General features: G+C 42.2%; 1 protein-coding gene and 1 non-coding gene across 4 annotated transcripts in view; both read left to right on the top strand.

The window, feature by feature from the left end:
- Window positions 1–25,380, top strand: part of adss2 (adenylosuccinate synthase 2) — a 95,513-nt gene that overhangs the window by 59,553 nt on the left and 10,580 nt on the right. For all 3 annotated transcript variants that reach the window (XM_041181211.1, XM_041181224.1, XM_041181218.1), the window contains exons 5-9: window positions 5,036–5,102; window positions 6,424–6,531; window positions 13,655–13,736; window positions 17,987–18,113; window positions 19,488–19,642. In XM_041181211.1, coding sequence (XP_041037145.1) covers window positions 5,036–5,102; window positions 6,424–6,531; window positions 13,655–13,736; window positions 17,987–18,113; window positions 19,488–19,642 — 539 coding nt within the window. The remainder of the gene's footprint in view (window positions 1–5,035; window positions 5,103–6,423; window positions 6,532–13,654; window positions 13,737–17,986; window positions 18,114–19,487; window positions 19,643–25,380) is intronic.
- LOC121275576 lies at window positions 3,266–3,384 on the top strand. Its single transcript, XR_005942520.1, has one exon. It is a non-coding gene; the product is annotated as a 5S ribosomal RNA (ribosomal RNA).

Below are 25,380 nucleotides of genomic sequence, written 5' to 3'. Positions count from 1 at the left end.
AGCTAATTAAAGGCTGTAGTTGGAGAATTGACTGGATGCTCTACAGTAGCCCCTGCATTTGAATCCAGCCCAGGCTGATGATGAAAATAGTTTCCCCCTTGTACTGCAAAGGTCCAGTTGTGAAAAGGATTACAACAGCTTCGGCCCAGTCCTAATTGGGACAGGACACAAACTGTAAATGGTTCAGCAAAAGCAAAATACTGTGGATACTGGAAATCTGAAATAAGAACAGAAAATGCTAGAAATACCTCAGCAAGTCTAGCAGCAATGTGGAGTGAGAGAGATAGAGTTAACGTTTCAAGCCTGTGACCTTTCATCAGAACTGGCAGCAAAATAGTTTGAAAAGTTCAGGCACATTGTGGGGCTGAAGTCATCTAGAATTCTAATAGAAAGTACAATGTTATTTACTTTATATAAAGTTCATCAGTTGCATTATCAATGTATTTTATTCCATTACATTTTAAATAGACATCATGCTCTGGTTTAAAAACAAAAAATCTGCGGATGCTGGAAATCCAAAACAAAAACAGAATTACCTGGAAAAACTCAGCAGGTCTGGCAGCATCGGCGGAGAAGAAAAGAGTTGACGTTTCGAGTCCTCATGACCCTTCGACAGAACTTGAGTGAATCCAAGAAAGGGGTGAAATATAAGCTGGTTTAACATAGGTGTTAAAGTTGGTGATATTATCTAAACAGATGTGCTAATTAAGAATGGATGGTAGGGCATTCAAGGTATAGCTCTAGTGGGGGTGGGGGGAGCATAAAATATTTAAAAATATTTAAAAATAATGGAAATAGGTGGGAAAAGAAAAATCTATATAATTTATTGGAAAAACAAAAGGAAGGGGGAAGAAACAGAAAGGGGGTGGGGATGGAGGAGGGAGCTCAAGACCTAAAGTTGTTGAATTCAATATTCAGTCCGGAAGGCTGTAAAGTGCCTAGTCGGAAGATGAGGTGTTGTTCCTCCAGTTTGCGTTGGGCTTCACTGGAAAAATGCAGCAAGCCAAGGACAGACATGTGGGCAAGAGAGCAGGGTGGAGTGTTGAAATGGCAAGCGACAGGGAGGTTTGGGTCATTCTTGCGGACAACCGCAGGTGTTCTGCAAAGCGGTCGCCCAGTTTACGTTTGGTCTCTCCAATCTAGAGGAGACCACATTGGGAGTAACAAATGCAGTAGACTAAGTTGGGGGAAATGCAAGTGAAATGCTGCTTCACTTGAAAGGAGTGTTTGGGCCCTTGGACGGTGAGGAGAGAGGAAGTGAAGGGGCAGGTGTTATATCTTTTGCGTGGGCCTTGGGTGGTGCCATAGGAGGGGGTTGAGGAGTAGGGGGTGATGGAGGAGTGGACCAGGGTGTCCCGGAGGGAACGATCCCTACGGAATGCCGATAGGGGGGTGAAGGGAAGATGTGTTTGGTGGTGGCATCATGCTGGAGTTGGCGGAAATGGCGGAGGATGATCCTTTGAATGCGGAGGCTGGTGGGGTGATAAGTGAGGACAAGGGGGACCCTATCATGTTTCTGGGAGGGAGGAGAAGGCGTGAGGGCGGATGCGCGGGAAATGGGCCGGACACGGTTGAGGGCCCTGTCAATGACCGTGGGTGGAAAACCTCGGTTAAGGAAGAAGGAGGACATGTCAGAGGAACTGTTTTTGAAGGTAGCATCATCGGAACGGAGGCGAAGGAACTGAGAGAATGGGATGGAGTCCTTACAGGAAGCAGGGTGTGAGGAGCTGTAGTCGAGGTAGCTGTGGGAGTCAGTAGGTTTGGAATGGATATTGGTGGACGGTCTATCACCAGAGATTGAGACAGAGAGGTCAAGGAAGGGAAGGGAAGTGCCAGAGATGGACCACGTGAACATGATGGAGGGGTGGAGATTGGAAGCCAAATTAATAAATTTTTCCAAGTCCCGACGAGAGCATGAAGCAGCACCGAAGTAATCATCGATGTACCGGAGAAAGAGTTGTGGAAGGGGGCCAGGGTAGGACTGGAACAAGGAATGTTCCACATACCCCATAAAGAGACAGGCATAGCTGAGGCCCATGCGGGTACCCATAGCCACACCTTTTATTTGGAGGAAGTGAGAGGAGTTGAAGGAGAAATTGTTCAGTGTGAGAACAAGTGCAGCCAGACGGAGGAGAGTAGTGGTGGATGGGGATTGTTCGGGCCTCTGTTCGAGGAAGAAGCTAAGGGCCCTCAGACCATCCTGGTGGGGGATGGAGGTGTAGAGGGATTGGACGTCAATGGTGAAGAGGAAGCAGTTGGAGCCAGGGAACTGGAAATTGTTGATGTGACGTAAGGTGTCAGAGGAATCACGGATGTAGGTGGGAAGGGACTGGACAAGGGGAGAGAGAAGGGAGTCAAGATAACAAGAAATGAGTTCTGTGGGGCAGGAGCAAGCTGAGACGATCAGTCTACCGGGACAGTTCTGTTTGTGGATTTTGGGTAGGAGGTAGAAGCGGGCCGTCCAAGGTTGGGCGACTATCAGGTTGGAAGCTGTGGGAGGAAGATCCCCAGAGGAGATGAGGTCAGTGACAGTCCTGGAAACAATGGCTTGATGTTCAGTGGTGGGGTCATGGTCCAGGGAGAGGTAGGAGGAAGTGTCTGCGAGCTGACGCTCAGCCTCCGCAAGGTAGAGGTCAGTGCGCCAGACAACAACAGCACCACCCTTGTCAGCGGGTTTGATGACAATGTCAGGGTTGGACCTGAGAGAATGGAGTGCAGTAAGTTCAGAGGGAGAGAGATTAGAATGGGTGAGAGGAGCAGAGCAATTGAGACGACTAATGTCACGCCGACAGTTCTCAATAAAAAGATCAAGAGAAGGTAAGAATCCAGAGGGAGGGGTCCAGGTGGAGGGAGAATATTGGAGGTGGGTGAAAGGATCCATTGAACGGGGAGAGGACTCCTGCACACACCTTAAACCAGCTTATATTTCACCCCTTTCTTGGATTCACTCAAGTTCTGTCGAAGGGTCATGAGGACTCGAAATGTCAACTCTTCTCCGCCGATGCTGCCAGACCTGCTGAGTTTTTCCAGGTAATTCTGTTTCTATCATGCTCTGGTTGGTGTGTTATACTCCTACTTAACTGGTAGTTGCACAAAGCCTGGCTACAAGCTAGGGTTGTAGGCTTGGCCTAAATTGCCAAGTGGTTATGGTACTGGGTTTGTAACCCCAAGATCAAGAGTTCAAATCTCACAATGGGAAACAATGTAACTTCATCTGAAACAGATGGGAACTGGTTTGTACTCGAAAGAGTTACAAAACCTATTTGCCTACGGCCATACTAGTCTGAAAATGCCTGATCTCGTCTGATCTCGGAAGCTAAGCAGACTCGGGCCTGGTTAGTACTTGGATGGGAGACCGCCTGGGAATACCAGGTGCAGTAGGCTTAGGGCTTGGCCTAAATAGCCAAGTGGTTATGGTACTGGGTTTGTAACCCCAAGATCAAGAGTTCAAATCTCACAATGGCAAACTATGAAACAATGTAACTTCATCTGAAACAGATGGAAACGGGTTTGTACTCGAAAGGGTTACAGGTTGAATATGGCTTGGCCTAAATAGCCAAGTGGTTATGGTAGTGGGCTTGTAACTCCAAGATCAAGAGTTCAAATCTCACAATGGCAAACTATGAAACTATGTAACTTCATCTGAAACAGATGGAAACGGGTTTGTTCTGGAAAGAGTTACAAGCTAGGGTTGTAGGCTTGGCCTAAATAGCCAAGTGGTTATGGTACTGGGTTTGTAACCCCAAGATCAAGAGTTCAAATCTCACAATGGCAAACTATGAAACTATGTAACTTCATCTGAAACAGATGGAAACGGGTTTGTACTGGAAAGAGTTACAAGCTAGGGTTGTAGGCTTGGCCTAAATAGCCAAATGGTTATGGTACTGGGTTTGTAACCCCAAGATCAAGAGTTCAAATCTCACAATGGCAAACTATGAAACAATGTAACTTCATCTGAAACAGATGGAAATGTGACTCGAAAGAGTATCAAGAGTTCAAATCTCACAATGGCAAACTATGAAACAATGCAACTTCATCTGTATAAACAGATGGAAACGTGTTTGTACTCGAAAGAGTTACAAGCTAGGGTTGTAAGCTTGGCCTAAATAGCCAAGTGGTTATGGTACTGGGTTTGTAACCCCAAGATCAAGAGTTCAAATCTCACAATGGCAAACTATGAAACAATGTAACTTCATCTGTATAAACAGATGGAAACGTGTTTGTACTCGAAAGAGTTACAAGCTAGGGTTGTAAGCTTGGCCTAAATAGCCAAGTGGTTATGGTACTGGGTTTGTAACCCCAAAATCAAGAGTTCAAATCTCACAATGGCAAACTATGAAACAATGTAACTTACCTTTAAATTTTTGTCCTTGGTTTTACAGCTGACCTGAATTAGGGGCTGTGCCTGATTTATCCCAATTTTGTTGATTTGATTTTCATTTAAAAGATTATCAAGAGTTCAAATCTCACAATGGCAAACTATGAAACAATGTAACTTCATCTGAATAGGAACAGATGGAAACGTGTTTGTACACGAAAGAGTTACAAGCTAGGGTTGTAGTCATTCAGGAAATGACATGCTTTGATCAAAATTAGTACGCCTGTCTGAAAAATCTTGCAGAAGTCAGACAAGTTTATTTTGACAGAATTGCAAGTGACAGAGTGGTTGAAGTGAATTAGGTGACTCCAGCCATAATTGTAAAAGATACAGCCAAACACTGCACCGTGTTGATGTGCACCACAAACATAAATCATGCAAAAGATATGATAATAAAATTGGTGAAAGTTAACATTAAGTATTCCCATCTCTTAGAACTTTTTAGGGGTGTGTGCAGTAACAGTGTGCTGAAAGGTTGCTTGCAAGTAAAGGTTGTAACCTCCCATATTGTTATGGCTGGACACAGCACAGATGCTACCAGTTCAATATTGACGAGTTGTTGACAATAGTCAGGACAGCAAGGCTTGGAATAATTTATGTACTACACCAATTAACTAAATGAGTGCAGCAGCATCAAATCTTTATCTTTGTTTTTAGTATTTGATTTTCACCAAGCCGCTGATGGCGCTCAGGAACAACAGAGGCAACAACAAGCAGGAAAAAAGTAAGGCTCCTACATGTTTCCAAGGAAATGTTTTTAACAGCTTTCTGAAGTGGAATTTGATAAATTGTAACATTCATATTAAATGTTAGGGATTTTTTTTTTCTGTTTAAGATATTGAATCCTGCAGCACAAAAAGAAGCCATTTGGTCCCTTCTTACCTATGCTGGTACTTTTGAAATAACAGTTCTTATGTGTCATGGTCAAACCTAGTAATTAGTGTAAAACATTATCAGCAGTTTTGTTGCAATGCAACCTTGTATTATTCATTTCTTAATTACTTATGTAATGCAGGAAGATTTTTTTGACTCTTTAAGTGATAATTTGACCTTTTTTTTGAGCTGATAAGGCTTAAACTATGTTGAGTGACAACTGACTCCCTGAGAATGCATCTACAATCATAGCATTTTAGAACCTTACAGCACAGAAGGAACTATTTGATCCGTCATTTCCGTGCTGGCCATTCAGTAGACCAAATGTAGTCTTTGGGGGTTAGAAGTTGGGGAATAATTAGCTCAGACATAAGTTTATTCCCATTTTAAAGTATTACATTCTATTATTTTTCTATAACTGAGATGGATTGTAGCTTGAAAATTACTTCGGCCGTTTCCAGCATCAACATAGACAAGAATTTATCATGTTAAGATTAATTTGTGTAGGCATGCAAAAGCTTTTGGATTTTTTGTGCTTTTAGTCATGTTTACCTTTTTTAAAGAAAATACTAAATTAGAGCATTTTAAATCTATTTCTATACCTAGTAGCACCCTTCACTGGTGAGTAGTTATTTGGTTATGATTATGTAGATCTATCAACATTTGGACAATTGAAACAAAGCCAGATGTGTTGCTTTGGAAGTGCTATTATATAGTGCTTTGTGTTTAAAATGAGCCCTATTTCTCTTATATTTAGCTAAATTTAGATCCTTTTCAGATTAACCAGACAATATCTGCTGTTCATGGTGTTGTTACAAATCAGCGTTGACTCTTAATCCCAAACAGCTTTTATTGATGACTACCTATTGACTAATACTAATTAGGACATAAAATGCAATTGTTTCCCACTGTGTTTAAAATCATTGTTTTTACATTTATTAAACCACACCATGGCCCATTTTATTTTTGACTAACTCCTGTCCATTTTTACTGTTTGTTTTAATTTCAACCGTTTCAGTATACATTAAAATGGTGGATGGGATTACCCAGAGAAATAAGTTTTGTTTCCATTACTTTACTGCCTAATTAGATATATTTATTGGACACAATTAGTGACAGCTTAATCAAATAAAATTTAGCTTATTTATTGATTGATTATTTGTTTTTAACAGCTTGGGCACCACAAAGAAGGGAATCGGACCAGTGTACTCTTCAAAAGCAGCTCGGAGTGGGCTCAGGATATGTGATCTTCTGACTGATTTTGATGTCTTTTCTGAAAGGTATTTGAATGTTCTAATGTTGCATGTGCTTGTTCTCCTAATTAGCTAAATTCCTGTTTGTTCATCCACTATTGAGCTGCTCATGACTAGTTAAAGTTGCTTTCTTCTGCTGGTCTGGCGTGGTTGTTCCGATTGCTCAAGCTGACCATGGTGACAGCTTCCCCTCATCATCCATTATTACTGGTGTTTCCATGGTGCTGAAGTCTGGTATTTTTGCCTGTGTTTCACACTTCCAACAGATAAACGATAAATAGCAACTAAAGAATTAAAGCAAACACAGCAGTTTAAAAGAAAACTTATGTTCTTCGTTTGGCTTTACCATTTTATGAACAAACACTTAGAAAAGTTAAAGTGCACATGCCTGTACCATGCAAGTATGACTACTGAGATCACATTGTGTCTGTGACTCTTTTTATTTAACTAATCAGTGCAATTAGCCTCATCTAAATTTCTAATTACCATGTGACTAGTGGTTAATGCATTGGGTAGCACTGCTATACGTGTTGCCAGTAAGGGCAAGGCCTTTTCGTGAAAATATAGGCCCATAGTATTACAGACAAAATTGGCTGGATTTAAAATTAGCTGAACAGGAGGGAGGAGTTGATAACTAACACTGTTTGTCCAAGGTTTACCCAGCTTGTAATGCTGCTATCAAGGTGACCATTGTAAGGGAGATTGATCGTGTTGACATGGCGTATTCTCAAATTAGACTAATGAGTCAGGGATGGCAGATTTCAATGTGAGTTTTGCGCCCTTCAACAATAAACTTGAAATTTGCGCAAGGGACCAACTGACAAAGCTGTGAAAGGATTTGAGTGATTATTGATCATTACGCACAATGTTATGCTCCTAACAACAAGGCTAATCTTGATGCATGAAAATGTTTGCTTATCAGTCAAAACAAATTAATTTAAACTTGTATGACTTTGTTATGGGCATTCGCAAAAGTTCAGAGAAAGCTGAAGGTACATTCAGGTCCCAAAGCTAAGAAACTCCTAAAACTGAATATAAAGGGAACTAACAAGTTGCCTAAACCATTGCGGCTTATAGAAAAAAAATTGCCTTTAAAACACTTCTGATAATTTGCTATTTATTTTAATTGTTTACCTAATGTTGTTGTTAAAGCTTGATTGATCACTTATTTATCATTGAACAATTGGTAAGAGCACCCTCTATTCAGTACTGATCACTTCATCTGTGTCCGGATGACAGTAAGGCTGAACATGTTCAGCTGCTCTCTGATCTTTCCATCAATACGGACATCATTTTTTGGTCATTTGGCAGCACAATTGATAACTGCAAGATGCTCAGTAGTCGTATTTCAATTTTCCTATGATTGAATCTTTTTTTATTTCAGTGCTTGTATAACACATGTCCTTGAATAAAATGTTTTGTTTTGGGGGAAACAAATCTATGAACAGAATTAACTGATGTAAAATAGTGTAACCCACTGTGTCCCACACGTACTACCGTATTTGAATCTGCAACATTTCTTAAACACCAAAATACCAATCAGATTAGTTATTCATCTCAGTAGTGTGATGATGTTGTCATTAGACAGTTGCCATGTTTATCTGCTTTACTTTCAGTGATTCAAAATTGTATGTGAGGTGTAGTAGGACATCTTAATGTAATAAGTTACTATACAAGCTCAAATAAAATTTTATTAACTTACTTTTCCTCTCAAGTTCCCCTGCAATATATTTCCTTGTGTGTACAAGTATTGTTTCTATATTTGAAAGAAGATGCAAATAATTGAATACAGAATAAATTACTGCAATTCCTGCTTTTAAATTTGCGTATTGAACTATCTGAAAACATCAAATTTCAAAGATACCCACTCAAGACTTCATTTAGGAATGAATCTCTGATGTGATGCTATTGTGACATTCAATTAAGAAGAGTGCCTTTGCATTTAATTGCTCGTGTCTACTCTTACCCATCCAGAGCATCTCCAGCAATGTGTCTTCTTCCCACTCTTGCACTGTCACCTCAGAGGTCCTGCAAGGATCCATCCCATATCACCCTCTCTTCCTCATCTATGATGTACCTTGTGTGAGAATGAATGTTTTTTTTTTAATATTTTGGAATATATTGTGCTATTCCATAAAGAAGTCAGGGTGCCTGTGTGTGTGTGATTTAATTAAGCTGGGAAGAATTTGATAGAAGTCAGATTGTCTGGGGGTTTGGAAACATGAAAAGGATGGAGGTGTTAAGTTGAGGTACAAGTAAATAGATTAGATCTAACATTTGTATTTTTTAGATAAGTTGAGAGGTTGTTTCAATATCAAAGGGGTACATCTTGCAGGCGTTCATAGGTAACCAGGTAGTAGGAATATGATATTTTATTGACCTGAAAGCAAAGACAAGATGGAAACATGAAATATTTTTTATTTGGAAGGGCTGAGTTTCAAAAAGGTGTGTGAGGGCAATGGAATGAAGATGAAAGGGGGAAAAGACATATTAGAGTAAACTGCGGATAGCTGTTGGGCTGGAGATAGCTGGGGCTGTTTGAGCTGTTGAGATAGCTGGAGTGCTGGGCTGGAGGAGGATGTAGTTTGAATCACCCATCCAGTCAAGCCAGAAAAGTCTTGGGCTGCAGCAAGCAGTTTTATTCTGATGTGGATTCCACCGCAGAGTGGAAGAGGATAAAGGTCATGTACCTTTATTCAAGCTGCAGCAGTTTGCCTTATGTAGTATTACTGGATTTCATATTTAAGCATCTATAAGGGAGTGTGGCCTGGAAAATGGTTACTTGTGGGTTTGACCAAGTAGAGTGTTTTTGGGGGGAATGTTTTGTAAGACTAACCTTAATTGTGTAACTGTAAACTTGTGTGCTTAAGTTTTCTTTTATTTGTTAATAAAACTTGTAATTTAAAAAAAAAACAAAAGTGTTATTGGACCTCTTACTGTTGAGAATGGTACGTCGTCTTCCCAGCTTCAGAATACAACAAAAAGGTTGTGGCTTGTAAGCCAAGTTTCCCTCTGGGATTTGGTTGGCACAGCAATTAATACTGGCTGTGGTCATAACACTTGGTAACATCATGACTCTGACCTTATGCATCCGTGCTCACCTTTGTGTTGCTGCATGTGCATGCAATTTACAAGGAACAAAGGGTACCATGCGGGCTGTTCACAAGTTGTCCTCTCAGGTACCATGAGTAGGATTTTACCGTCGGCAAGCGGGGGTGGGGCCTGCTCACCGACGCGTAAAATAACGTGTAGTGAGGTTAGGCGGAACTCCCGACATCACCCCGTCCCATTTAAATTTTCAGGAAGGCAGGGGTGCAACAAAATCAGCTGTGCACCCGCCGACTTGTCAATGGCCAATTGAGGCCATTGACAGATCAATTAAAGTAATTAGTGGACCTGTCCATCCAACTTTAAGGTTGGCGGGCAGGCCAGGAGCCCGGGCGGGAAGTAGAAAAAACATGAAACCTCATCCACAGGCGGGATGAGGTTTCATGTAGGGTTTTAACATTTTTAATAAAGCTTTTTTTGGAAATTATGGACATGTCCATACTCATGTGACACATGAGGGGACATGTAAGGGAATTTCTTTTTTCTATTAATAGTTTTGAAAGTAGAGGCGATCTCCCTGAAGCTGCACTTAGCCTCAGGGAGATGAGTGCGCTCTTTCGAGTGCATGTGCGAAAGAGCGCACTCTCGATTTTAGGCATTCCCCCCACCTGCACAGGGAGCGCATGGCGCTTCCCTGCAGATGTCACGCTGGGCGGGCCTTAATTGGCCCGCCCATGTAAAATGGCACCACGCCATTTTACGCGGGGGGTGGGGGGGGGGGGCGAATTCTGCCCCATTTCTCTGTGGCCATGCAAAAAATCTTGAAGTTACCACACACTGAAAGGAACAGGCCACGCATAACAAAAAGATTTAGAGGGGACATTGCCAGTGGCGGTGCATGGATAAGGAGCAATGTTGGAAATCTGAAATAAAAACAGGAAACGCTGGGAATATTCAGCAGGCCAGGCAGCAACTAAGGAGGGAGAATGGTGGGGTTAACATATATTCTGATGGAAGGTCGTTGACCTGAAATCTTAATCTTGCCTTTTCCTCTCCACAGCCTCAGCTGTTTCCAGCATTTTCTGCTTTCATTTTTGCAAATGGCAATGTTTGCAAGAGAATTGGGTGTGATTATCCTCACTCACATAGATTAGTTTTTCAAATTATTGCTGTCATAAATTATTTAATTGCATCCATTTAACAGACTACTTAAATAGAAACCTACCTTGAATTTCATGTCTGGACATTGAATTCTCTGTCCCTTTCCTCCATAAGCTGTTTGCTGTTTACGTTCATGTGTGTGAATGTAAACCAAGGAGAATCTAAAGCAAATGAAGGAGCTTGTAAAATATCATCACAAAAACCACAGATGCCCCTGGTCCCTCAGCCTCACTGAAAATTGCACCAGTTTCTTAAAGCATGATTACTGTTAACCTGCAGTTGCAATAATCTCTGAATTTCTTGATAATTTTTAGTTTCCTTCTCATCTGAACTAACAATGTTATTTACGTTACAGCCTGCAGGAACTCTAGCTTGATGCATGCCATTACTTTATTGCACCACCAACATTCTGAAATATGATGTATTGTGGTTTATTTTCGCATTTAATTAAATGCGTTTTCTGGTATCAGCCTGGATTGATGATTCCAGTCAGCTTTTATTCACCTCTACTGAAAGCAGTGACAGCTTCTGGGATCTGGTTCTGTTGGTGGCTGGCAGCCATCCACTATCTTGCCCATGTGGCCACTCTTTGCCGTGATTCTAGATGTTGTCAATGGACCTTCCCTAATTAGGAGGCATTGCAACTGAGTAACAACTGGAAATAAGGAATGTGGCTGAAATAGCCAATATTCGCAAGAAAAGGCGCAAGCAGCATTCCTTCCCTAAATAGCAATAGCCTAAGTAAAATTAATACCTTGATGTGAAAGTCCAAGAAAGGCTAAAAATGGAAGTTAGATAGTATTACATAGTAGGAAAGACGTAGGAAGTTTGTGAGTCACTGATCATGATTGAGTTCATAATCACTATTATGATATGAATAAGTTCATTTTCAAAAAGGACCTGGCCAGATCACATCAATTTTCATCACCATGACACCAGGAAGATATTCATAGAAGTGTCACAAACTTGTTTGTCAAAGCCCGAGTTGTGAGCAAAGACTGATAGCAGTTAGACGTCTCAGCCTTGAAAAGTGGAACCTAAGCAGTTATGTTGAAGGTATGCAAAGTAGTAAATGGTATGGAAAAGGTAGATCCGTAATATTACTTAAAACTAAATTACAGGAAAAGGCGTTTCAGGTTCAAGCTAATTCAAGCTGAACTTAGGACCATTGTCATGGAATCATTTAAGAAGAAACTAAATGCTGCAATAAGAGGGAAAGTGGAGCCTTTCTAGATGGATGAACTATAATGGGCTAAGAACTCCCTTCGTTGGTCTTTTACTGGTGACCTCAGTTCAGGCCAGTGATCAAACTGGGAACTTCTCCAGTCTGTATGGTTTGGTTTCACACCATAAAGTGTATTTAAGACAGCCGGCAGTACGAGCTGTCCTTTTGTAAAGTAACTTTTGTATTTTCTTATTTCACAGAGTGCCCAGGCCAATTGCCATTTAAAGGCCTTGGTTTTCTGCAGATACCACTGCATAAGCTGTTACTGGAATGTATGCTTCGCAGTTGTAGAGGGTCTCTGGTATATCCGGTTAGCGAACTCTCTCTGGTACTTGCCATCTCAATACAGCAGATATTATTTTCTCACCGTTTCACCGGCTATCCCTTATATGGAGATTTGCATAAACTCTGTGTTTAAACAAATTTACTTGATCCTGGTGGTCACAGATTGTCCTTTTTATCCCATTTGTCCAGACAAATTGCGTCTGTAATAAATGTAACCCGGCTGTACTTGAGTAGATGCACTTAAAGTTAGTAGTCTATTAACTGCAACATAGCATTTCTTTAATGTGTTGCAGCTAAATATCTGATATCAGAAGGTATAAATTTCGACTTGAGGCACTGATTTGTAAAATTATACAAATTGCATTTTAAATAAGCATGATGTGTGTGGAAATCCACTGTTTACAATATTTAGCTGGCTGCTCACTTCAAAGTTTGTTGAAAGTATATTAACTAGTCAGCTGATTTGACAACTGTGTTCTTCATATTCTTTTAGCTCTGAAGAAGAGTCATACGGACTCGAAACGTTAACTCTGTTTCTCGCTGCACAGATACTGCCAGACCTGCTGAGTTTTTCCAGCATTTTCTGTTTTTGTTCATATTCTTCCTGACTCTCAGAGCAATGGGCCATAAAGCAGTGGAAAGACAGAATCGAAATTTGCCGAATTTCATACTGCACAGAAAAATTGCTGGAAAATTAGTACTATTGATTTATAATATCTGGTATTGTTTCTTAAAATGCAGTACCTAAGATTGTGCTGACTGCATGCATCAGTGCTTTTGACAAATGAGACCACATTCAAAAGCTGTTCTTGTATCAGTTTTTTTCCCCCAGTGGTTTCGCTATAAAATGAAATCTTCCTGTTTTTTTTTAAAAAAAAAACCCTCTATGTTGCTACTGTGTCTTACAACAGTCCATTCTTTTGAATTGCTTTTACCAGTCTAAAAAGTTGCCCGGGAATTCAGAGGGTCTTTAAATCACACGCTGCAGAATCTTGCCATCCCGAACAGAACTATAGGGAATGTACCGCACAGGATCAGGCCATTTTGTCCTACCAGTCCTTGCCAGTGTCTATGCTCGACTTGTTCCTTCTTCATCTAACTCTATCAGCGTAACTGTCAATTGGTTTCTCCATCATATGCTTATCTAGCTTCCTCTCAAATGCATCTCTATCAAAGTGAGGGAGTAGTATATATGCCCACGTACTGCTACAAAGCATCATCCTCTGGTCACTTGGCCAGTGCAGTCTAATACCAGCAAAAGCTATATGTTTCTCCAGTAAGAAAGTGTTTCTCATCCTCAGTTATTTCTCATCTCGATGAAAAGTAGAAATGGGGAATGCTCTTGTGCAAATTTGCATTCATGTAGGTTTGTGCACTTAATCCATTGAATTGATTCACTTTACATTTTAAAAATGCATTTGTTTTCACCAGGTTTAAAGTCTTGGCAAATCAGCACATGTCAATGTATCCTACTCTGGATGTTGATGTGGAAGGGGAACTGGAGAAGCTCAAGGTAAACTGATCAGAACGTGGCTTTGTTGTACACTGTTCTTGTGCTCTTGGCTACTGGCAATGCCAAATATCTAACAGCAATGATTAATTGTTGATCATAATCAAAGAATATTTTAGGACAATGGAAGAGAGCAAATAGTCATCTTGAATCCGGCCTAAAAATTCAGTGCAGCCAAGGCACGATTGTAAAGTTGCTTAATCTCCTTTCCTCACCCACCCCAAAACTCAATGAGCAGATCCTTGTACATAAGGCTGTTGGGTTAAGTATGATGCGCTGATCTCGATTAGAGCGCAGTGGCTTTGTATGTCAAGTGGCAACGTGTAAAGACTCTTGATTTAAATAATTTTGTTACTTAGAGTTATTGGAGATGACCGGAGGCCCACAAACTGGATCAGAAACCTAGAAGAGTTGGTTTCCCTTTGCAGAGTGACACTATCAGTTGTGTGATTTGCAAGTTAAAAATTTTCAGAATATGGCTTGGGTTTAATTTATCTTTTGAAGCTTAAGTCACCCATCCTGCAAACAGGACGATGACTTTCAAATTAAAGGGGAATATCAGATTATCTTCAAAACTGGTACTCAAATTGCTTTTTGATATTTTAAACTACAGTAAGACCCCATTTAACCTTGTCCCATTTAACGCTGTTCTGCTTTAACACTAGTAAGTTAAAGGAATCTGTAATCTCATTGAGCGTCATGAGTTTCATTTTAAAGCTCTTTCCAATGTGACCCGACTGGCGCTATTTTAGAGCCATCCTCTGTCTGTGCGGCCTCTGCCCCTCCCCTCCCTGCCGACATGCGGCCTCTGCCCCTCCCCCTCCCTTGCCGCTTATATCTGGAACCCTTGCTCACAGCGAGGAGAGGGAAGCGGGAGCATGTTTGAAAAAAAACATTGACTATAACAGCCCCTGCTTGGCTCTTCTGCACCATCAGGATGCACATTTCACGAACCTGGAGCTCCGGTTTCAAATTGGATCTGGATCATGAACGGGAATGTAGGTTCAGGAGGGGGAAGTGGTGAGAGGATGAGTCACAGAGTGGAAAGTTGAAGAGCAGGTGGGTCAGGCGTGGGGCAAGAGCACAAGTTGAAGGGCCAGGAGAAGCTGCAAGTCAGAGGGCTGGGGAACAGGAGGTTCGAGAAGCAGGATTGGCGGCGATCAGGATGTACTATAAGCAGAAAGCTGTATTTTTCATTATATTTTTAAGTTTATTTTATTTTAAAAGTTATTTCATTCACCAGTGGAGGAATTTAGCAATGTAAATTATTTCAACTTGCAGGTATAAAGTTTTAATTTTTTAAGGAAGGTCCTGTGGAACCTACCTGCAGTTTTAACATTGATTCCTATGGGAAACTAGGTTAAAGTCAAAAACAAAAACAGAATTACCTGGAAAAACTCAGCAGGTCTGGCAGCATCGGCGGAGAAGAAAAGAGTTGACGTTTCGAGTCCTCATGACCCTTCGACAGAACTTGAGTTCGAGTCCAAGAAAGAGTTGAAATATAAGCTGGTTTAAGGTGTGTGGGGGTGGGGAGAGAGAGAGAGAAGTGGAGGGGTTGGTGTGGTTGTAGGGACAAACAAGCAGTGATAGAAGCAGATCATCAAAAGATGTCACAAACAACACAAAAAAAGAACACATAGGTGTTAAAGTTGGTGATATCTAAACGAATGTGCTAATTAAGAATGGATGGTAGGGCACTCAAGGTATAGCTCTAGTGGGGGTGGGGAGAGCATAAAAGATTTAAAAATATTTAAAAGTAATGGAAATAGGTGGGAAAAGAAAAATCTATATAATTTATTAGAAAAAAACAAAAGGAAGGGGGAAACAGAAAGGGGGTGAGGATGGAGGAGGGAGCTCAAGACCTAAAGTTGTTGAATTCAATATTCAGTCCGGAAGGCTGTAAAGTGCCTAGTTGGAAGATGAGGTGTTGTTCCTCCAGTTTGCGTTGGGCTTCACTGGAACAATGCAGCAAGCCAAGGACAGACATGTGGGCAAGAGAGCAGGGTGGAGTGTTAAAATGGCAAGCGACAGGGAGGTTTGGGTCATTCTTGCGGACAGACCTCAGGTGTTCTGCAAAGCGGTCGCCCAGTTTACGTTTGGTCTCTCCAATGTAGAGGAGACCACATTGGGAGCAATGAATGCAGTAGACTAAGTTGGGGGAAATGCAAGTGAAGTGCTGCTTCACCTGAAAGGAGTGTTTGGGCCCTTGGACGGTGAGGAGAGAGGAAGTGAAGGGGCAGGTGTACATCTTTTGCGTGGGCATGGGGTGGTGCCATAGGAGGGGGTTGAGGAGTAGGGGGTGATGGAGGAGTGGACCAGGGTGTCCCGGAGGGAGCGATCCCTACCGAATGCCAATAGGCGGGGTGAAGGGAAGATGTGTTTGGTGGTGGCATCATGCTGGAGTTGGCGGAAATGGCGGAGGATGATCCTTTGAATGCGGAGGCTGGTGGGGTGATAAATGAGGACAAGGGGGACCCTATCATGTTTCTGGGAGGGAGGAGAAGGCGTGAGGGCGGATGCGCGGGAAATGGGCCGGACACGGTTGAGGGCCCTGTCAACGACCGTGGGTGGAAAACCTCGGTTAAGGAAGAAGGAGGACATGTCAGAGGAACTGTTTTTGAAGGTAGCATCATCAGAACAGATGCGACGGAGGCGAAGGAACTGAGAGAATGGAATGGAGTCCTTACAGGAAGCGGGGTGTGAGGAGCTGTAGTCGAGGTAGCTGTGGGAGTCGGTGGGTTTGTAAAGGATATTGGTAGACAGTCTATCACCAGAGATTGAGACAGAGAGGTCAAGGAAGGGAAGGGAAGTGTCAGAGATGGACCACGTGAAAATGATGGAGGGGTGGAGATTGGAAGCCAAATTAATAAATTTTTCCAAGTCCACTTAAAGTCGCAATTTTCAGGAACACAACCACAAAGTGAAGACTTACTGTATTGTAGACATAATTACGTTTATTGTCAGTAACTTACATGAATTACAACGAATAAAGCAAAGGGATTAACTTTAAAAAAACAGTTTATACTTCTCTCTGAGCTATACCTCTCAACTATCCACATTTTTCCCCTATGAATTTGCATCATTTTGTTCTAGTACTGGTGATTCCAGTCTTCACGTCCAAGTTTATGGAATCCAGTTTTTGTTGAACTCTGAATGGAATGGTTTTTCTTTTCTGTAGTGTCTTCTGTGCAGGAAATTTGGAAATGATTTGCAGTTTCATTTTACGATTTGTACTATCAGGGAAGCTTTTTCTCAGGAGCTGTGCCCTCTGGGGGACTAACTGAGGCTGGAAAGTGGGAAAAGGCCATTGGTTCCCTGGAGTCTGAACTTTCTATGGGTCATGTACTACCACAGACTTGGGTGTTCTTATCTGCTGCATCCTATGCCAGCCCTCTATCTAACAAAAAAAACTAAAATTAGGACATCTAAAATCCTAATGGAGAGAAAGTGACTTCCGATATCAGTTTTCAGATCTACTCCCAATGTGTAGTTAAAAGATTTCCCCCACACCTGGAGGCAAACAGGAAAACTGCACTATCTTATTGTCAGGTAGATTAATGCCAATTTTCCACACGGTGAAATCGCGTTTAATGCTTGAGCGGAATGGTCAGCAATTAACTTAGGGGCACTTTAAATAACTGACATTGCTCCTAGCTCAGTGCCGTTTGTGGGTGGTCTGCAGCCTGCTTCCAGAATCGGGTTGTAGCTGCTTTCCTGGCTGCAACCTGGTAAACCAGATTCCAGTTCTTTAAAGCTCCTACTTCATTGTTACCACTTCATAACCCAGCTTTGATGAATTCGAACCTGGTTCCTAGGTCACTGACTAAACTTAGCAATATAATATTTCTGGGTCCGTAGGAGAAGGCAGCGAGTGGTACTTGAAATGGATTGAGGGCAAGCAGCAGGTGGGAGTGCTAGAATGGAGTCAGGAGGAAGGAAAGGCCACTACCATCAGTTAACTGGAATGAAGAGCAGAGATGCTCGATTGTACAGCAGGATCCAGGTAGGTGATACTGGGCAGAACGGCATCTTCTCACTTGGAGCTGCCAATTGGGAGCTGAAACTACTCGAGTTAGAGTTGCATCCGAGCAGAATGAGCCATTCTGAGTTAAGTATAACAAACAGCCTTAGCAATGGGAAGTTTTGCACTTTCTCCATACAGTCTCTGTAAGGTGCAAATAACCAATTGAGAGTATTGGAGACCAGCAGTGGTTCATATATAGACACTTACTAAAGATTGATCTTACCTGCAGGGATACGTGGAGAGAATCAAGCCTATGGTAAGAGATGGAGTCTATTTCATGTACGAAGCTTTACATGGTCCCGAAAAGAACATTCTAGTTGAAGGAGCAAATGCAGCATTGTTGGATATTGACTTTGGTAAGATACCATTAAATGTCTGTAAATGTACCCAGGTGCATAAAAGAGCTGTGCAACCACAGGTGTTACTTTTGATATGAGATTTTGCTTTTGTGCTCTGGTCGTTGTGTGATGTGTCTCTGCATCATTACTGGAGTAGCATGGGTACCTGCATTTGTCTGTCTTCCTTCCCCCTTCACAAGAATATGAATTCCCTACCAGTGATGTTACAAGGAAGAGCTTTGCGGCGAAGTTTGTTTAAAAAGTTTGTAAAAGGACTGACATTTGGGTGTAACAACACTTCTCAAATTTACTTTCCCTCCTCTAATTGTTATTTTCTGATGACTACAATCTTCTAATATGTCTGTCATTCCAGGTATTGTAATGAGAAGTCCATAAATTTATTCTGAATTCAAGCTTATACCTCCAGAACTGTGTTTCAGTTAATTCAATTGCTACAGAATTAATCTGCATTGCTTTATAATTAAACCGTTCCTCTTGTAGTTAAAAGCTTCTGAGACCTGTCACTCTAGAAATATGCTTCATCCATGGTTGACTTTGTCTGGCATGGGTCCCCTAACCTGGTATAATATATTAGCACCTCTGTATTTCAACTTGAGTGGCAGGCAACCATTTAACAGTTGGAGACAATAGTTGGAGACAATAGCAGCATGAGTGCATATTGAGAAATGTATCCATGGACTTAAACCTCTTGGACCAGCAAAGGCTGATGAGAGACTACTTTGACTGTAGGTTGTCGGGGTCCCAGTTGAAGCTGGTTTGACCAGGCTCTGACCATTTCTGAGTGCAATTGACCCTGCACCAAGAAACTGCCTCTAAGTTGGCCATCTCAATCGAATACCTTGGGATGGTTGATGCACAAAATGGAAAAATAAGAGCAGAGAGAGATTTGGGACTAAGGAGCATTGGTGGGGGCAGAGTAGAAGAATCTACTTAACTGCAACGATTGTCCTGGAGGGCTTGATGCTGGCACTAGGTTCCTGAAGCGGAAATGATTCCATTCATTAACATTAACATCCTTCCATTTAAAGAGAGTACAATTGACCCAAAAAATGGTTATGAAATGTATCTGCTAAAAATGGGTATCATAGAGAAAGTTGCTTCAACAGAGGATTATGGAACACTAGAGCTGTAATCCAAAATGCTATGTATTAGAAAGCACTTGCATTTATATAAAATCTTTCACATCCTCAGGATGTCCCAAAGCTTTCCACAACCAGCGAATTACTATTGAAGTGTGGTCTGTTTTTTGGAAGCAGTTGTATGTCCTCATTTATATTTTAAGTGATAATGTTCACATTTGCGGTGTGCACAACCTAAATTGTAATACTGTATAATACAGAAATGTACTTTTTTTTAAAATTCTTTCAAAAGGTACTTATCCTTTTGTGACTTCATCAAATTGCACAGTGGGTGGTGTGTGCACAGGACTGGGAATCCCTCCTCAGAATGTAGGAGAAGTGTATGGGGTGATGAAAGCCTACACAACGAGGGTTGGAATTGGGGCATTCCCAACAGAACAAGATAATGTAAGTCTTCTAGTTCATATGGAGCTTTGTAATTTGTGCATTTCATCACTTCTCCCCAAACACTTTTTGTAATTTTATTTTGTTACTACCCTGTTCACATTTTTCAAGTTGGCAGTCACATAGCCTATTCTTGTGTCTTTGACATTTTTTTGCCTTTGGCACTTTTTGCAAACCATGATATTCAACAGCTGGTAAGCGACTTCCTTCCTCTCATGCCTTTTACCCCCCTCTTTAATTTTGCTTTTCTTCTTCTTGCTGGGAAATGGTATGAAAGTTGGTGGCGATCCTCAAGAACTTCACCCAAATCCCTACTCATTGACCAGTGTTGACAGGATGTTGGACTTGCGGAAGCTTTATAGCTGAGTCTGCTCTAGCCCTCGCTCAACATCTGCACGTGTATACAGCCGGGGATGGGGAAGGCACGCACATATTGTTCAACCTTCCCCCCACTCTGATCCATGGGTGCTCTTGCCCTCATCCTGTCACCCCATTGAGAGATCAGAGAAATTATTTACCACTTCATTAAATGCCAATTTGCTGTGTTGCTCGGCTGATTTTATAAAAAAAAATTTTTGGAGATTATAACTGGATTAACATTGATCTTTGTTTTAAGTCCCAAGTCATTTAATTCAAATTAGAAATGAACTTGAGACTTTTTTGTGTTTAAAAAGTGGCATTGAATTAACCAAAATGGACTGTATATTCTCTGTATTCCTTGCAAATTCTGGAAGTAGCGTTAAAAGTGCTTTTACATTGATAATAATGGAGAATGAACCATAGAATCATAGAGGTCCACAGCACTGAAAAAGGCCCTTTGGCTCATCAAGTCTGTGCCAGTCAAGCAAGTACCTAACTATTCTAATCCCATTTTCCAGCACTAGGCCCATATGCCATGGCATTGTAAGTGCCGATCCAAATATTTCTTAAATGTTATGAGGGTTTCTGCCTCTACCACCCTTTCAGGTAGTGACTTCCAGATTCCCACCACCCTCTGGGTGAAAAAATTCTTCCTCACATCCTCTCTAAACCTCCTGCCCCTTACCTTAAATCTATGCCCCCTGGTTATTGATCCCTCCACCAAGGGGAAAAGTTCCTTCCTGCCTATCCTATCTATGCCCCTCAAAATTTTATACACTTCAGTCATGTCCTTCCTCAATCTCTTCTGCTTCAGGGAAAATAACCCCAGTCTATCCAATCTCTCTTCATAACTAAAACTCTCCAGCCCAGGCAACATCTTGGTAAAGCTCCTCTGCACACATACTAGTGCAATCACATCCTTTCTATAATATGGATTCCGGAACTGGACGCGATACTCTAGCTGTGGCCTAACCAGCATTTTATACAGTTCCATCATAACCTCCCTGCTCTTATATTCTATGCCTCGGCTAATAAAGGCAAGTATCCCATATGCCTTCCTAACCACCTTATCTACCTGTCCCGCTACCTTAAGGGACCGGTGAACATGCATACCAAGGTCCCTCTGATCCTCGGTACTTCCCAGGGTCCTACCATTCATTGTGTATTCCCATGCCTTGTTTGTCCTGCCCAGCTGTATCACCTCACACTTATCTGGATTAAATTCCATTTGCCACTGATCAGCCCATCAGACCAGCCCGTCTATATCCTCCTGCAATCTAAGGTTACCTTCCTCACTATTTACCACCCCACCAATTTTCGTGTCATCCGCGAACTTACTGATCAACCCTCCTATATTTAAGTCTAAATCGTTTATATATGCCACAAACAGCCAGGGACCTGGCACTGATCCCTGTGGAATCCCACTGGACACAGGCATCCAGTCACAAAAATACCCCTCGACCATCCCCCTCTGCTTCCTGCCACTCAGCCAATTCTGGATCCAATTTGCCAAATTTCCTTGGATCCCATGGGCTCTTACCTTCGTTATCAGTCTCCCATGCGGGACCTTATCAAAAGGCTTGCTGAAGTCCAAGTAGACTACGCCAAATGCATTGCCCTCATCCATACACCTGGTCACCACTTTGGAAAGTTCAATCAAATTGGCCAGACATGACCTCCCCTTAACAAAACCATGCTGACTGTACTTGATTAATCCCTGCCTCTCCAAGTGTAGATTAATTGTGTCCCTCAGATTGCTTCCAATAGTTTCTCCACCACTAAAGTTAGACTGACTGGCCTTTGGTTCCTTGGTTTATCCCTTCCTCCCTTCTTGAATAATGGTACCACATTGGCTGTCCTCCAGTCCTCTGGCACCTGTCCTGTGGCCAGAGAGGTATTGAAAATTATTGCCTGCACCCCTGCTATCTCCTCCCTTGCCTCATTCAACAGCCTGGGATACATTTCATCCGGGTCTGGAAATTTATCTACGTTTAAGCCTGCCAGACCACTTAGAACCTCCTCCCATTCCATGCTAATTTCTTTAGTTATACCACAGTCCTTCTGTCTGATTTCCGTACCCATGTCGTCCCTCTCACAAAGCATTCATTTAGAACCCTACCTACGTTTTCCGGCTCCACACACAAATTACCACTATGGTCCTTAATGGGCCCTACTCTTTCCCTTGTTATCCTCTAACTCTTAATGTACTTGTAAAGTAATTTTGGATTTTCCTTTATTTTACCTACCAATGTTTTTTCATGTTCCCTTTTTGCTCTCCTAATTTCCTTTTTAAGTTCCCCCCCTACACATTCTATACTCCTCTAGGGCTTCCATTGTTTTGAGCCCTCTGTATCTGCCATAAACTTCCCTTTTTCTCTTTATCCAATTCTGTATATCCCTCGACATCCCAGGGTACCCTGGATTTGTTGGTCCCGTCCTTTATCTTCACTGGAATATGTTGGCCCTCTACTCTCCCTGTTTCCTTCTTGAATGAGTCCCACTGCTCTGACACAGATTTATCTAAAAGTCCTAGTCTACTCTGGTGGACTGGTAGACATATCTTATCAAAATCAGCCTTCCCCCAATTTAGAACTCTGCTTTTGGCCCTTCCTTGTCCTTTTCCACAACAACCTTGAATCTAATGGAGTTATGATCACTATCTGCAAAGTGTTACCCCACTGATACCTCTACCACTTGCCAGCTTCATTCCCTAACATTAAGTCCAGGACCACCCCCTCTCTTGTCAGACTTTCTATGTACTGGCTTAAAAAGCTCTCCTGGATGTATTTTAAGAATTCTGCTTCCTCTAAACCTATCACTATGACTAACCCAGTTAATGTTGGGGAAGTTGAAATCCCCCACTATTACTACCCTATCATTTTTACAGTTCTCTGAAATTTGCCTACATATCTGCTCTTCTATTTCTCTCTTGACTGTTTTGGGGCCTATAGTTCACTCCCAGCAATGTGATTGCTCCTTTTTTGTTTTTAAGTTCTGCCCATATGGCTTCATATGAGGAGCCTTCTAAGATGTCATCCCTCCTTACTGCTGTAATTGATTCCTTGATCAATATTGCAATACCCCCTTCTCTTTTACCTCCTTTCCTGTCTCGCCTGAAGACCCTATATCCTGGAATATTGAGCTACCAATCCTGCTCCTCTCTCAACCATGTCTCTGTGACAGCAATGACATTATACTTCCATGTGTTAATTTGTGCCCTCAACTCATCTGCTTTATTCATCAGACTCCTTGCATTAAAATAAATACAATCCAACCATGCCAAACTCCCTTGTGCTTTAACTGACCTATAATTTCTATGCCTTCCAGACTCACTTGCTCTCTCTCCTAATTTTGGCTGTGCATCTCCCCCTGCTGAACCTCCTTAGGATCCCATCCCCCTGTCAAATTAGTTTGCCTCTCCAAGTGTAGATGCCCCAACAGCACGAACAAACCTACCTGCAAGGATGTTGGTCCCATTCCGGTTCAGGTGCAACCCGTCCGCCTTGTACAGGTCCCACTGCCCCCAGAAATGGTCCCAATGCCCCAGAAATCTAAAGCCCTCCCTCCTGCACCATCTGTCCAGCCATGCACTCATCTGGACTAACCTCCTATCTCTATACTCACTAGCGCATGGCACCAGAAGTAATCCAGGGATTACTACCTTTGTGGTCCTGTTTTTTAATCTGCTTCCGAGCTCCCTAAATTCTGCTTGCAGGAGCTCATCCATCTTTCTACCTATGTCTTTGGTACCAATATGTACCATGATCTCTGTCTGTTTGCCCTCCCCCTTTAGAATGCCCTGCAGCCGTTCAGTGACATCCTTGACCCTGGCACCAGGGAGGCAACATACCATCCTGGAGTCACGTCTACAGCCACAGAAACGCTTGTCTGTTCCCCTTACTATTGAGTCTCCTCCATTATTGCACTTCCCCTCTTTTTCCTCCCCCCCTCATGCAGCTGAGCCGCTCACAGTGCCATGAGCGTGGCTGCACGCCACAGAGGAGCCGTCACTCTCACCGTTTTACAGCACAGGAAAACTGTTCTCGTGCGAGATGCACCCTGGGGATTTCCTGACTACCTGCCTGATACCTTTCTTCTGACTGATGGTCACTCATTCCCTCTCTGTCTGCACTTCCGTAAGTTGTGGGGTGACCACATCTAAAAACATGCTATCCACAAAACTCTCAGCCTCGCGGATGCACCTCAGTGCCTCCAGCTGCCACTCAAGCTCCGAAACCCGGAGCTCAAGTAGCTGCAGCTGGTGGCACTTCCTGCACACGTGGTCAGTCAGAGTGCAAGGAGACTCTAGGACTTCCCACACGTTGCAGACGGTACATAACACAGGACTGAGCTGCCCTGCCATGCCTCTAGTTGGAAATAAAGCCCTTACTTTAAGTTAAATACAGTAAAAAAAATTAAATTATTTATGTACTTTAAATAAAAACTAGAACTCTTACCTTTCCTTAGCTTAATCAGTTTAAAACTGGAGAAAAACACTTACCCACTACTCATCAATCAGCTCTCACCTTTGTGCTGACATCACTTTTTGAAGCTTCCACACACTCGTGCTGGTTCTGATTTCTCCGCCGCTCTCTCGCACTGTCTTGTGATGTCACTCTTATTTTCAACAAGAACTGACTGCAGGACACTCTTCCCAGACTGCTTCACTGTGATGCTGACTGCAGGACACTCTTCCCAGACTGCTTCACCGTGATGCTGACTGCAGGACTCTTCCCAGACTGCTTCACCACGATGCTGACTGCAGGACACTCTTCCCAGCCAATTCTGTGCAGTGCAATTGAGGCAATAGTCACAGAAAATGTGATCCACCTTCACTTGAGGCAACTTTGGGATATATAGTCCCAGACACAGTGTAGAGTTTTTAATATTAGTATCAGGAGTAATGTTCAAATTACTAAGATAACATTGTCCATAATTCAGTTGCATAGGACATAGGAACAGGAGTAGGCCATTTGGTCCCTCGAGCCTACTCTGCCATTCAATAAGATCAGGGCTGTTCTGGTTGTGGTCTCAACTCTACTTTTCTGTCTGCCCCCCTATAACCCTTGACTCCCTTGTTTATCAAAAATCTAACTCAGCCTTGAATAAATTCAATGACCCAGCCTCCACTGCTTCCTGGGGAAGCAAATTCCACATCGTAACGACCCTCAGAGAAAAAAATTTCTCCTCATCTCAGTTTAAGAATAAGAGATCTCCCTTTTAAGTGTTCCCTAGTTCTAGTCTCTCCCACAAGAGGAAACATCTTCCTGGAGTCAAACCCCTTCAGGAGCTTATTTGTTTTAATTAGATCGCCTCTCATTCATCTAAACTCCAATGGGTATAGGTCTAATCTGTTCAACCTTTCTTCATAGGATAAGCCC

This window comes from Carcharodon carcharias, chromosome 2 (assembly GCF_017639515.1).
Source record: "Carcharodon carcharias isolate sCarCar2 chromosome 2, sCarCar2.pri, whole genome shotgun sequence".
NCBI classification, from domain to species: domain Eukaryota; kingdom Metazoa; phylum Chordata; class Chondrichthyes; order Lamniformes; family Lamnidae; genus Carcharodon; species Carcharodon carcharias.
This window is presented reverse-complemented; position numbering and strand designations above follow the sequence as displayed.